Source organism: Pseudophryne corroboree, chromosome 12, assembly GCF_028390025.1.
Source record: "Pseudophryne corroboree isolate aPseCor3 chromosome 12, aPseCor3.hap2, whole genome shotgun sequence".
In the NCBI taxonomy this organism is placed as follows: domain Eukaryota; kingdom Metazoa; phylum Chordata; class Amphibia; order Anura; family Myobatrachidae; genus Pseudophryne; species Pseudophryne corroboree.
In genome coordinates, this window is record NC_086455.1 from 63,426,870 (window position 1) to 63,442,000 (window position 15,131).

General features: G+C 47.6%; 1 protein-coding gene across 1 annotated transcript; it reads left to right on the forward strand.

Moving 5' to 3' along the window:
- The first annotated feature begins 1,088 nt into the window (after nt 1–1,088).
- LOC134980095 (putative nuclease HARBI1) lies at nt 1,089–2,286 on the forward strand. The gene is made up of 2 exons (XM_063946750.1): nt 1,089–1,656; nt 1,739–2,286. The coding sequence occupies exons 1-2, from the start codon at nt 1,266–1,268 to the stop codon at nt 2,191–2,193; spliced, it is 846 nt and encodes a 281-aa protein (XP_063802820.1). The 5' UTR covers nt 1,089–1,265; the 3' UTR covers nt 2,194–2,286.
- The last annotated feature ends 12,845 nt before the right edge of the window (nt 2,287–15,131 follow it).

The window sequence follows — 15,131 nt, forward strand, 5'->3', positions numbered from 1 at the left end:
TGCTGAGTGAGTTATTTTTTCAGTATATTGCAGACAAATGGACGTTTGTTAGCTTAAATTTTTTTAATGTTGTGTTGCGTAGTGCGTATTTTTTGCTAAGTTTCTTTTGTTAGTATTACTAAATTAGGCAATTACCAAACCAAGTATGTATGGGTGTGCAATGGAAGTTTCTACTTTTTTAAACAGGGTATAACTATTTTGGTGGATAACTGTTTGACATATAAATGGATTCTTATGTCATATGTTAGATTTTTGTTACCTGTACTTTACAGTGTGTCTGTTCTATTGTTCACACTGGATACTTTATTTATTATAGTCCTTTTCTCTCTCTTGTAGGTGTCTCTGTGATTGATAATAAAAGTATATTTTGTAGGCCAAGTCGGCATTTTTCATTTTATTTATATACACCAATTGGTGCCTTAATATATTGAGCAGGTAAGTAGCCTATCTCAGTGTGTCCTGCTGTTTGTTGCAAGTGTCTTTCTGATTTCTTAGACTCCTTTTCTCTCTCTTGTAGGTGTCTTATTTTTTGGTTTTAAAAGCATTTACTTTTGACAAAGTATGGCTGATTTTTGCAGTATTTGCAAATAAAGGCCCCCCGTTTTAATGTTGCATATATGTTTTGTGAGTTTTTGCATTTTGTTTTGTATTTGTTTTCATAAAATGAGTCATACTTATTTACAATACTATATATTGTTGCATTCATTAAATGGGTAGTGTTGTTTTGCATTTTTGTAATACAATTTGTGATGTGAACCTATGTTGTGGTTAAATAGCTAATTTTTTTTCTTTTTAATTAATTCTATTTTTTTTTCCGGATCCTAATGAAATTTATAAGAAATGGAGTACGCACAAGCAGTAAGTTAACACCCATACACTTTTATTTTGAATATGGATGACAATGTGTTTTTTATGTTTGTTTTTTGGTGTCATGATTCTTACCTTCTTTTTAAGTTGGTGATGTCTATCCATGTTGGTGCGGAAGCACTCCCACCCCAACCCACAGAACCACTCCCACCCCAACCGCCGCAAGCCCACCAATTTTCCGTACCCGTGTCCTTCTTTTTGGGATGCCTGATGATGTAGTGTTGCGTAGATACAGACTGCCACCTCATCTAATCCTAGACACTCTCTCCATAATAGAGAGTGATCTAGAACAATCCATTAGGTATCCTACAGCAATACCAGCATTGACACAATTCCTTGCTGTGTTACATTTTGTGGCCACTGGTTCATACCAGCATGTTGTGGGATATCTGGTTGGCATGTCGCAGGGCCAGTTCAGTAAGGTCCTGCGGCGTGTCAGCCAGGCTTTCCTTAAGAGAGTGAAGCAAATTATTTCTATGCCTTTGGATGTTGGTGCCCTGGATGTGGTGAAGCGGCAATTTGAGGAAGGTGGTAGTCGCTTCCCACACGTTATTGGGGTTGTGGATGGCACACATGTAGCTATTGTACCACCAAGACATAATGAAGACATTTTTCGAAACAGAAAACTGTTTCATTCTCTGAATGTAATGGTTGTTTGTGGGCCATCCCTCCAGATCCTGTCCCTGAATGCTAAGTTCCCGGGGAACTCCCATGATGCCCATGTCATTAGACAATCAGGGATATGGCAGAGATTAAGATCGATGGAAGGACAAGACATGTGGTTATTGGGTGAGTATTGTTGCATATTTGTGTAAAAAGTTTTTTTTTTATTCTTAAAATATAATTTTGATCTTTTATTCTCATCAAACAGGAGACCGTGGATATCCTTGCACCCCCTGGCTCATGACTCCTTACAGTAAGCCCAGGCCAGGACCACAGACTGCATTTAACTCCGTGCTTACTGCCACTAGACAGCTGGTGGAGCACACGATTGGGGTCCTTAAAGGGCGCTTTCGTGTGCTCCACCGCACTGGTGGCGACATCATGTATTCGCCGGAGATGGTAAGTAAAATTGTGGTCCTGTGCGCTATCCTACATAACATCGCTGTAAGGAGTTGCGTTGAGCTTCCTCAAACAGAGGAATTGCCTGATGAGGAGCCAGGGGTTGGGCGGACACTCGGTGGGGGGAGTGTTTCCCTGAGGGGAAACAAAATAAGGGCACGCATTGTGCGAGATTATTTCAGGTATAGTGAAATTTTCCATATGTTTTTTATATTTCCCAAAGTCACTGTATTTTTATGTTCAGTTTGCTCTGATGTCATTTAGGTAGCTAGTGAAAGTTCATAGTGTAATTGTTTTGGTGTGTGTGTCTATATTATTCATTGTTTATGTTAGAAATCTTACATATTAACCTTACAATGTATTATGAAACAATCTGCTGTTATAATTGTTGCTTTTATTTATGTTTTTTAAAAATTAAATTTGCATAATTGGTTTAATAACTGTTTGATTATTGCTTAATTGTTTTTTTGGTGCTTCTGTTTTCATTACAAAATACACAACATATGATCCTAAATGTCGTAAACTTTGTGCAGCTGATTGTTCTTGTCAAATGTGGTGAGTACACAGATTGAAACAATTACTTTTCTATAAATGTGTGTGTGTGTGTGTGTGTGTGTGTGTGTGAGTGTGTGTGTGTATGTGAGTGTGTGTGTATATGTGAGTGTGTGTGTGATTTTGAGTGAGTGTTTGTGTGCGTATGTGAGTGTGTGTGTGTAATTGTGAGTGTACGTTTTTTTTTAATGTTCTTCCGCGGCTGCGAATTTCCGCTATAGCGAACTACCCCCGCTGTCCTTCACAGCAATGCACAAATCAATAAAGTTTATGCAATGCACACATCAATAAAGTTTATCAGATGACACCATAAATTTACCACCAATCACATGCCACCACACACTATAAATATAAGCCCATATATGGAAAACGCCATTGCCATCATGCGCGCAGCAGCTTTCACACAACGGTAAGGGACCGCCGCGTAGGCCGCGCAGGGCCCTTTATCCCAAATAGGGTAAAGCACGAGGCCTACGCAGAGGTCCGCCGCTTATTGCGAACCCGCGTCCGGAGCAGGAGGAGCATCATCCAGCTCGAGAGGCTTTGGAGTGACCTCCGCAGACGCACGCCGGACCTGTTGGCGGAACTCCGCCAACAAATCTGAAAGACATCTGCGCAGTAAGTTTCATATTACATTAAATAACACTGAGATTATTAGCATAAACTTTGCAAATTTTCAATTAGTGATAGTGTGTAAATTTGCACACTGACAATGAACTATTGTAGAATAAACATGACACAGTGTGTGTGTTTAGGACAAGCAGTACTGACTGTGTAGCAAGGTGCTTCTGAAAATGTGAATGTTGTTGTCCACAGTTGCTACACAGCCTGTCAACTGAACCCAATAACTTGCTCAGTGGGGTAAATGTTATAAGGTGGGAGGTTTTTAGAACTGGTGATGTTGCCTATATCAAACAATCAGATTCTATATATTATCTGATAGAAGCAGCTTAATAAATGTTACGTATAATCTGTTTGTTGCTATGGGCAACATCACCAGTTTTAACATTAAAAAAACTTATTACTGTTACCCCTGTGTCTTTAACATGGGACAGAACAGAGTAATAGGAATATGCTGATGTAAAATTTTTTTATGCTACAACCTAAATATTACATATGTCATTCTAGGGCGAGCACAACGGCAAGCTGCTGCTGCTGGGAGCCCTCACCAGTCCCCTTCTCAGCCCCCCTCCCCTTCTGTCGCCCCATCCCCCTCCCCTTCTGTCGCCCCATCCCCCTCTCCTTCCCAGTCCCCTTCTCAGGCCCCCTCCCCTTCTGTCGCCCCATCCCCCTCTCCTTCCCAGTCCCCTTCTCAGGCCCCCTCCCCTTCTGTCTCCCCATCTACCTCTTCTTCCCAGGCCCCTTCTCAGGCCCCCTCCCCTTCTGTCTCACCATCCCCCTCTTCTTCCCAGGCCCCTTCTCAGGCCCCCTCCCCTTCTGTCTCCCCATCCCCCTCTTCTTCCCAGGCCCCTTCTCAGGCCCCCTCCCCTTCTGTCTCACCCCCCCCTCTTCTTCCCAGGCCCCTTCTCAGGCCCCCTCCCCCTCTCTTTACCAATACCCCTCTCTGTCCCCCTCCCCCTCTCAATCAGACCCACCCTCTGAAAATAGCTCCCCAATCCCTCCCCCTTCCCCAATCCAGCCTCCTTCCCCCATCCAGCCCCCTTCCCCACCGAGTGAATGGGCAGCAGAAGCCCCAGCGGAGATTCCTGGGAGTCCGCATGTGGCAGCTGAGAGTAAGTGTTTCAACATTTAAAATGTATTGGTTACCTACTTAAACTAAAATTAAAATACATGCAGTGTTGTACTGTGGCCAATCTTGGCCCACGGAAAAAGGTTTGTGTTCTTCTTCATGGTATAGATGTTGCATTTACATTTATGTGAGTATCATTAGATGTACAGGGTCTATGTGTGCAATGTTTAGGCTGTCCACTCTAGGTCGACACTCATTAGTTGGACAGGGTTGCCAGGCCAACAGGGTTGGTAGGTTGTCAATGAAACAGTTAGACCTGAGTGGAGTTTAGTATGTTGTTGGTCTTTTACACTTGTGCCTGGGTATTCCTAATATTTGCACATTCAACTCGCATGCTTCACTTTTTTAGCCTGGCTAAGGACACAATGATTTGTGTTGTGAAAGTTATACTCACAAATTTTTTATTTTAATTTTATAAATCTGTTTGACCTTAGGTAGTAAGGCAGGCTTTCACGGAGTGTGGGCATGCTAGGATATGTTGTCCTTCTGAAGATGTTGTTATGCAGTGTGATGATGCAGGGCAAACAGCACAAAAGACAAGTCTGCTTTACTCCAGATGTGAATGAAGGCCAGCATGGGCTTACATGTACTAAGATGGGAGTGTTATTCAAGATTGGATGTTGCCCATAGCAACCAATCAGAATAAACTTCTCAGTTATTTAGTACCTTCTACAAGAGATGTGGAATGTGATTGTTTGCTATGGGCAACGTTCCATCTTAAATAGAACTCCCATCTTAGTAAATGAACATCATGGTGTGGTACACTTTTACACATTGTAATTTATCAATGACAAACATTGCTGAGCATGCTTGTGTGTTGGTATGCTAGTGTTTTTACATTCAAACATCCATGATGTATTTCCTTTGATATGAAAGTGTGCTTTGTGGATTGCTGGTGTAATAGGTAATGTGAGTTATGTTGTAAATTTTATTTTTATTCTGCATTTCAGATGGTGCCGTTGGAGGTCCCACAAGCCTGGCAGGCATCGTGGCCAGCCTAAAGGGACATTTGCAGGCAATGCTGTCTGACCTGGAAAGGCTGGAAATTTATGTTAATTTAATTGTTTAAAGTTTTGTCATATTACAAACACAAAAAAAATATATATATATGTTTTAAAAAATAAAATACTATCTTTTACAGTTAAGCGCTTGTTGTGTTTTTTATTGCAATAAAATAACAGCATATTGCCAAGCATAAATTGGTTACCTTACAAAAAACACACATAAAACTTACCATTATTAGTCTTATTAATTACATACAAATTAGGTCAGTTAGTAGCTTATTGTTTTAAAAAACATGTAAACACATACATTCACATACTAAACTTCCACTCCAAATTATGCTATTTAACATTATGTCAGGCACAGTTTACACATCTATTACACTTATTTATAAACAAACATGGTAATGTCCAATTATGCCTACAAAGTGTTCTTGAGGTATTCTTTGCAGACTTAATTGGTCATGCACACAATCATTACACTAATTGGATTTGTAATTGAGGAACGCTTGTTGAGTTTGAATTGCAAGGTGTAATATAAATTAGGGGAAAAAAACCAATTGCTGTGCGTTTTTCCGCAAAAACTTGAGCACATTTAAGAGGAATGTGTAAATCTACGATGAGTTCGGTTTTTAAAGATGAGGTTTGTGCTTATGCGATGGGTTCGCATTAATGCGTTGTCATTTGGCATACGCCTACTTTGTATAGTACTGCGTACGAAATTGCAAAATACCGTTTTACAACGTATTCGCAATTTTGCAAATATGTTGTGCGAACGAAAAAAATAGCGAACAACTCGGAATGACCACCTTTGTCCTCCACCATATGTGTCTTAAGGCCAATACACACTAGAGAGATGTGTGCTGAGCGATCTGTCACTGGGGGTAATTCAGAGTTGATCGCAGCAGCAAATTTGTTAGCAGTTGGGCAAAACCATGGGGGTCATTCCGACCTGATCGCACGCTAGCTATTTTTTGCAGCCCTGCGATTAGATAGTCGCCGCCTATGGGGGAGTGTATTTTCGCTTTGCAAGTATGCGAACGCTTGTGCAGCCGAGCGGTACAAAAAGTTTTGTGCAGTTTCTGAGTAGGTCTGAACTTACTCAGCCGCTGCGATCACTTCAGCCTGTCCAGTCCTGAAATTGATGTCAGACACCCACCCTGCAAACGCTTGGACACGCCTGCATTTTTTCAACCACTCCTTGAAAACGGTCAGTTGACACCCATAAATGCCCTTTTTCTGTCAATCTTCTTGCAATCGGCTGTGCGAATGGATTCTATTCTTCATTAAATCCATCGCCCAGCAACGATCCACTTTGTACCCGTATGACGCGCCTGCGCATTGCGGTGCATACGCACGCGCAGCTTTGCTGAGTTTTGACCTGATCGCAGCGCAGCAAAAAATAGCTAGCGTGCGATCATGTCGGAATGACCCCCCATGTGCACTGCAGGTGGGGCAGATATAACATGTGCAGAGAGAGTTAGATTTGGGTGGGTTATTTTGTTTCTGTGCAGGGTAAATAATGGCTGCTTTATTTTTACACTGCAATTTAGATTTCAGTTGGAACACACCCCACCCAAATCTAAATCTCTCTGCACATGTTACATCTGCCCCACCTACAGTGTAACATGGTTTTGCCCAACAGCTAACAAAGTTGCTGCTGCGATCAACTCTGAATTAGGCCCACAGACCGCGCAGCACACGTCTCTCCCCCCGCTCAGCACAACGCAATGTGTGCTGAGCGAAGGGGGAAGGGGGGACCGTTCATTTCACCTACCAGGTAAAATGAGCGATGTGCTAGATTGAGGCCAATCTAGCTCCGGCAATAGCAACATGCGGGGCCGCGCATCACTATCGCTGGGGGGCATACACACACACGGCAGATCTGTGCTTAAAATCTAAGCAATCTAGTCAGATTGCTTAGATTTTAAGTACGGATCTCTCCGTTTGTACCCCCCTTTAGTGTCTGTATGGCTCTCACTTCTTCCTTTATGACTAATGGTGTTGGTCGTCTGATAGAGAAACAAGTATAGGACATCAGATTAGAATTTTGATGACAGATAAGACCCACATGGCCCAGCTAGTCTGCCCATGTACACGCACACACTTACACACTAGGGCTCATTTTTGTTTAGGAACCAATTAACCTACCAGTATATTTTGGGATTGTTGGAGGAAACTGGAGGACTTACAGTATATATAGGTTGAGTATCCCATATCCAAATATTCCGAAATACGGAATATTCCGAAATACGGACTTTTTTGAGTGAGAGAGTGAGATAGTGAAACCTTTGTTTTTTGATGGCTCAATGTACACAAACTTTGTTTAATACACAAAGTTATTAATAATATTGTATTAAATGACCTTCAGGCTGTGTGTATAAGGTGTATATGAAACATAAATGAATTGTGTGAATGTAGACATAAATGCATTTGTGCTTAGACTTCGGTCCCATCTCCATGATATCTCATTATGGGATGCAATTATTCCAAAATACGGAAAAATCCCATATCCAAAATACCTCTGGTCCCAAGCATTTTGGATAAGGGATACTCAACCTGTATTATAGAACATAGAAAATACCACTAAGCAGCACTTGGAGATGTGACCTGGCCAGGCTTCTCCACTCATGTTTAGGTTCTGTAGCCTAAGACACTTAACTATAAGGGTCATTCCGAGTTGATCGCACGTAGCAACAATTTGCTGCTCGTGCGATCAACCTGCCGCCGCCTATGGGGGAGTGTATTTTAGCATAGCAGGGCAGCAAACACTTGTGCAGCCCTGCTATGCTAAAAAAGTTTCTAGCAAAATAAGACTAGCCCTAGACCTACTTACCATTTGCGACGGATCCAGCAATGCAGGTCCTGGATTTGTTGTCAGACATCCGCCCTCAAAACGCTCGGACACGCCTGCGTTCGCTGGACCACTCCCGGGAAAACGGTCAATTGACGCCCTGACACGCCTTCCTCCTGTCAATCTTCTTGCGGTCGCCTCTGTGACCGCTTTCCTTGTTCCCGGCGTCATTACCCGGCGACAGCCGTCGCCAGACAATGAAGCGCGTGTGCAATGTGCACGCCGCGCATGCGCAGTTCCGACCCGTTCGCACCGCTGCGAAGAAAAGCAGCATGCGATCGGGTCGGAATGACCCCCAATTTGCTCTGAGATTTAAGATGCGGATTGTGATACATATGCTCCTCAGTCTCTATAATCTCCACTTAGTTCTAGGGGACATTGGGGGTAATTCCAAGTTGATCGCAGCAGGATATTTTTTAGCAGTTGGGCAAAACCATGTGCACTGCAGGGGGGGCAGATATAACATTTGCAGAGAGAGTTAGATTTGGGTGGGTTATTCTGTTTCTGTGCAGGGTAAATACTGGCTGCTTTATTTTTACACTGCAATTTAGATTGCAGATTGAACTCACCACACCCAAATCTATCTCTCTCTGCACATGTTATATCTGCCTCCCCTGCAGTGCACATGGTTTTGCCCAACTGCTAAAAAATTTCCTGCTGCGATCAACTACCCCCATTGGGAGTTGTTATAAATTATGTTAAGGGGCCCACACACGGTGCAATTCTGTCTATGTGGCAGATTTGCACAATGTGATTTCCCTTGATCACCCCAGAGCCAAAATCCACTGATATTGACTGTACACACGGTGCAATTTTGGCTCTGTGCGATTTGTGCTATGGTCAATTTTGACTATACAATGTCCTAGATTGTACAGTTTATAGTCAAAATTGACCTGCCTGCACAGTCTATTTTTACTTGCAATGCCGACCCTGCAGGAGCGTGCATCACCATCGCAAGCTGTATGCACACTATATAGTCCATATCGGTAGTTAAAATTGCACCGCGTGTATGTAGCTTCAGAGTGCCAGTCAGTATTTAATCATACACAGGGACGTAAGTTTAAACCAGACGCCCGGAGGCGAATTAGACAATGGTGTGCCCCCCCCCAATCACACAGCCTCATATGTGCACACACACAGCCACACAAAGAGACACATATACACATGCAAAGCCGCATACAAAGACAGCCACATATGCAGAGAGCCACATATACACACACACAGCCCCATATACATACATACGCACACACATAGCCCCATATACATACATACGCACACACATAGCCCCATATACATACATACGCACACACAGCCCCATATATGCATACTGCCCAAATACGCGCATGCACATAGTACCATAGTATAAACACACAGCCCTATATACAGTAGATAGATAGAGTATATCCACACAGCCCCATATATATACACACACAAACAGTCCCATACGTACGTATATATTATATATATATATATATATATATATATACATACACATACACACACACACACACACATGCATACATGCATACATACCCAGACCCCATATATATATATATATATATATATATATATATATACATACACACACACACACACAGACCCATATATCGCACAACCCCATATATATATATAATTATATATATATGATAATGTCCATTTGCAAGTGAACCTTTGCAGGAACCAAGCTAAGGATAAACCAGCACACTATTGGTTTGAATGAAAGATTTTTCTGTATTCAATAAAGTGCAATGTATTTGATGCAAACATGCAGCACAGGTGATTTTAGCAGCAACATATCTAATGCAGTGATATACTTATCATCCCAACAGCCGTTTCGTATGCCTTCATCAGGGGAAACATAAGTTTAACATGTTGATCAAAGCACTGCACATCCTGCAGTGCAGCAAAGTAAAGTGCCAAGTGCCAGTGGCACTGGCACTTGGCACTTTACTTTGCTGCACTGCAGGATGTGCAGTGCTTTGATCAACATGTTAAACTTATGTTTCCCCTGATGAAGGCATACGAAACGGCTGTTGGGATGATAAGTATATCACTGCATTAGATATGTTGCTGCTAAAATCACCTGTGCTGCATGTTTGCATCAAATACATTGCACTTTATTGAATACAGAAAAATCTTTCATTCAAACCAATAGTGTGCTGGTTTATCCTTAGCTTGGTTCCTGCAAAGGTTCACTTGCAAATGGACATTATCATGTGATTTATCTGACCTGGCACCTAGCAAATAACTTGGAAGTGTGTTGCGACTCCTTTTGTGGAAACCCAATAATTATATATATATATATATATATATATATATATAACACACACACACACCCCCGCCAAAGCCCCATATATACACATACACTACCCCATGTATATACACACACAGACCCATATAGACACACACACAGCCCCATATACTGTATATAGACACACAAAGCCCCATATATACACACACAGCCCCATATAGACACACACACAACCCCATGTATATACACACATACAGCCTCCTGTATATACACACACAAAGCTCCATATAGGATACACATAACCCCATGTATATACACACACAGCCCCATGCATACACATAGCTCCATATAGGACACACACAACCCTATGTATATACACACACAGTCCTATATAGACACACATACAGCCCCTGTTTATACTGTACACACACACAGCTCCATATAGGATATGTAGAGATGTGCCCTGTGGGCACATCAGTGTTGCTGTCCCTAGCTGGGGACAGCGCTGGGGCAGCTTGTCTGTCCCCAGCGCTGGTTGCGTGGCGGCGGGTGTCCGGTGCAGGGATTACACTTTTCCCTGCACCGGACCGGAGGCTGCGGGAAGATTCAAACGTTGGCGCCCTCCGGGAGCCAATCGCGGCTCCCGGAGCGGCAGCCAATCAGAGAGGGACGCGGCGAGCCAATCGGCGCTCGCCGCGTCATAGGCCCCGCCCCCGGCGTCTGACGTCAGACGCCGGGCGGGAGCCGACGACACCGCGCGCGCGGAAGAGCGCGAAGAAGAAAGAAGCCGGGTCCTGGAGAAGAGGGTCGGCGCGGAGAAGAAGACGGCGGCCGCTGAAGAAGCCAGAAGACGTTGGGCTCCTGCAGGAAGATGTCCAGCGGCGGCTGGACGCGGAGCAGCGGAGGCGACGCCGCTGGCCAGGACGGGTCAGCGGCAGAAGAGGGCACCGGAGATCCCTGGAGCAGGTGAGGCCTCAGTGAGGCAACTTCACCCCCCCCTTCTCTCCTCCCTAGACCACCGGGTGTTCGGGCATTAGGCCCGTGGGCACAGTCAGGCCCTCCCGGCCTGTGGGCACATAGTCGGGCTCTCCTGGCCCGTGGGGGCATTTAGTCGGGCCCTCCTGGTCCGTGGGGAATTTAGTCGGGCCCTCCAGGCCCGTCGGCCACGCGTAGTCGGGGGACCCCCGGCCCGTGGCCCAGATAGGCAGGCACTAGGCCTGGGGCACAGGTTGGGCACTAGGCCCGTAAGGATAGTCAGGCCAGGGCCTGTGGCAGCGGTTAGGCGGGCATTAGGTCCGGGGGCATATCAGGCAATAGGCCTGTGGGGCATTAGAGGGCATTAGGCCCTAGGGTATTTTGGCCAGCTAGGGATATCTAAAGGTGACGCTGGGTACTAGGCCCAGGTCACCCCGCGTGTGACAGGTTAGGCGGGCGCTAGGCCCGTGGGTGAAATTAGGCCTCCGGCCTGTGTGCAGCTAGGGGGCGCTAGGCCCAGTGAATAAGTGTTCCCCTGAGGTGAATAAAGGTGGTACTGGGCACTAGGTCCAGGCCACCCTGAGGTGTTAGGTAGGCAGGTCCGCTTGACCTGAGCCCCCGGAAGTGTACAGGAGGTGGGCAGGCTGTGTGGCGTCCACCTCCCAGAGTGCAGGTAGGGATCTAAAGGAATCGCACCGTTTGATGTACTCTGATGTGTATTGTTACCGTGCAGGGCATAGTGTTGTTTAGAGTTTGTGCATAGTTTGTGTTGCACCACCCACACTTGAGCCAGTTTGAGGGCTTTGTTTATGTAGTTAGTGTAGCGGATGCACACTAGGTTAGAGTGAGGCCCTGCACGGCTGTTTCTCTCTTTGCCTCCTTACAGGGACCTGTAAGTGGAGAAGATCGGAGTACAAGACGTAGGACGGTGAGTAACATCTGTCTGTGTGTTTCTTCTGTGTGTCCCTATCTGTCTTCCTTCCTTCAGGGCGAACGGTGAGCCTTGCACGCCGGTGCAAGGTAGAATTTCCACCTGGTGCGAGAGTGCCAATAGGTGAAATTCGGGCTCTGAGGCGGACGCCTGGGATGACCCTCACCTAGCCCGAAAGCACTATTTTTCTCGGGGTCGGAGGGCATTTCGGTCCACAGTTAGGAGGACGGCACTCAGCAATCTCCTTCCTCCTAGGTCGTCGTGTCCGGGTCCGACGGAAGATTTGCCAGGTCCGTTGAAGGTTCCGGTACCTGAAGGTGAGAGAGAGCGGCGCCTGGTGAGTACCGAAAATACACCTGCACGGCAGCAGGCACCACCACACGCGCAGCCGCACCTCTCACACTTGGCGTAGTCGGCAGGATCAGAGAGACCGGATCACGGACACGATGTGGAACGCCACCAAGAAGACCTCCCTGCGGATGGCTCCGGAACAGACTCACCCACGGACGCGTGCGGACCAGAGCGACTGGGTGACGGTGTCTGGGGCAGACCTCCTGAAGATAGTGCAGCGGTCGGTCCAGCGTGGAAAAGAAGAGCGCCGGGAGAAGGGGCGCAAGAAGGCCGCTGTGACGCCCTGCAAGAGATGTCGGCAAACAGGGCACTTTGCCGACGAGTGTACGTGGCGAGAGACGTCCACAAAGAAGGTGGTCCAGGAAGCGGACCGAAGACGTCAGCAGGGCCAAGTGAAGAAGGAGTCCTGGTGTTTGCTCTGCGGAAACTACGGGCATGAGCACAACAGTTGTCCCTGGGACGAAGAGTTGAGCGAAGACGAGGTTGATCCCCGGTGTGAAAGCTGTGGAGATCCCCGACATCGGCTCCTGGAATGTCCATGGACGGACTACGAGGCCACGGTGAAGCAGATGACGGAGTCTCGTCAGCAACTTTGGGACCGGGTGGCTGCAGAGCCTGTGTGTGCGCTCTGCGAGGCGAGAGGACATGCGCTTCCCGATTGTCCGTGGAATGAAGACCGGATGATTGCGGATGATCGCGCCCAGAGATGGGAGGAGGAAACCAGGGAAATGGAGCGGAAGGCCTTGCTTGAAGTTAGTTCGCAGGTACCCATTTCCTCTGAGCCGGAACAAACGGGTGAGGATTCCCCAGTGAAGGAGGTGGACCAGGAACCCGTCTTGGAGAAGGTGACAGTGGCCCTCCCTTGTTGGAAGTGTCGGCGACCAGGACATGCGGCCAGTGAGTGCCCCTGGGAAGATGCTGCGGACCTACTCTGTCCTAAGAAAGTGACCCCAGTAAGGCAGAATCCTTTCCCGCATAAGGCGGAGGTGGACGACTGGGAGGTGAAGAGACCACGCTGCGAAGAAAAGCGTGAAGACCCAGTGACTGAGACGTCCGGAATCTCCCCGCGATGGAACCGTCCACGTCCAGGACGTGCAGAACAGATGTGTCCTGGGTACCAAGAGATGCCAGCGGAAACGAAGGAGTACGCTGAGGAAGTAAAGAATCCAGCGGAAGCGAAGGAGTACGCTGAGGAAACAGAGGTGCCAGCGGAAAGGACTAAGTACGCTGAGGAGGAAAATAGTCCCCTAGTCCAGGTATCGGTGGAGGAGGACTCGGACTACGGTGAGCTGTCCGCCGACGAATCCCTCCCAGAACAGATGGAGGACGACTCTGGCATCGGAAGCGCCGACGAGAGTGACTGGCAGGATCGGGTGGAGTCATGCTCCCAGTTGAATGCCCTCCGTGAAGAGGAGGAGATAGTCCTGGAGCAAGAGTACCTGCCGGGAGTGCCGAAATGGACGGACGTACGGGGACAGGATTGTGATGCCGTGGGAGGACCCGTTCCAGAGGAAGACACAGGACCTTTGGAGATGCCCCACGAGGATATGCGACATATGGTGGCTGTTGCCCGGGAGGAAACGGTTCCCCCGGAGGATTCCGCTGTTGGGTGGTGGTCGATAACCACACCCGGAAGACAGGGACGAAGCCACAGATGATATCGGAGGTCAAGAGTGGGTGACTGTTGTCCCCGTGGAGGAAGATTCCCCTTGGTGGCCAACGTCGAGCGACCGTGAGGAGATGCCACTCCCCCAGAGGATCCGCCGATGGAGGTCAGGACGTAAGAGGAACCCGGAGCTGGAGGAGGAAGGGTGTGGGGTCACGGTCGGTCCAGGCTGGGCCCTCGAACACAACCTCGCCGGAGGGACCTCGGAATTCCCTGACCCGCGGACAATGGACGTCGTGAGGAACTTTGTAGGGACTACAAAGGAAAAAGGGGGGGGAAATGTAGAGATGTGCCCTGTGGGCACATCAGTGTTGCTGTCCCTAGCTGGGGACAGCGCTGGGGCAGCTTGTCTGTCCCCAGCGCTGGTTGCGTGGCGGCGGGTGTCCGGTGCAGGGATTACCCTTTTCCCTGCACCGGACCGGAGGCTGCGGGAAGATTCAAACGTTGGCGCCCTCCGGGAGCCAATCGCGGCTCCCGGAGCGGCAGCCAATCAGAGAGGGACGCGGCGAGCCAATCGGCGCTCGCCGCGTCATAGGCCCCGCCCCCGGCGTCAGACGTCAGACGCCGGGCGGGAGCCGACGACACAGCGTGCGCAGAAGAGCGCGAAGAAGAAAGAAGCCGGGTCCTGGAGAAGAGGGTCGGCGCGGAGAAGAAGACGGCGGCCGCTGAAGAAGCCAGAAGACGTCGGGCTCCTGCAGGAAGATGTCCAGCGGCGGCTGGACGCGGAGCAGCGGAGGCGACGCCGCTGGCCAGGACGGGTCAGCGGCAGAAGAGGGCACCGGAGATCCCTGGAGCAGGTGAGGCCTCAGTGAGGCAACTTCACCCCCCCCTTCTCTCCTCCCTAGACCACCGGGTGTTCAGGCATTAGGCC

Bases quoted from the DNA above. Each gene is read 5' to 3' on its own strand.
- LOC134980095 (XM_063946750.1), top strand. From the start codon at position 1,266: ATGTCGCAGGGCCAGTTCAGTAAGGTCCTGCGGCGTGTCAGCCAGGCT. The intron at 1,657-1,738 runs GTGAGTATTGTT...CTCATCAAACAG, and splicing joins ACAAGACATGTGGTTATTGG to GAGACCGTGGATATCCTTGC.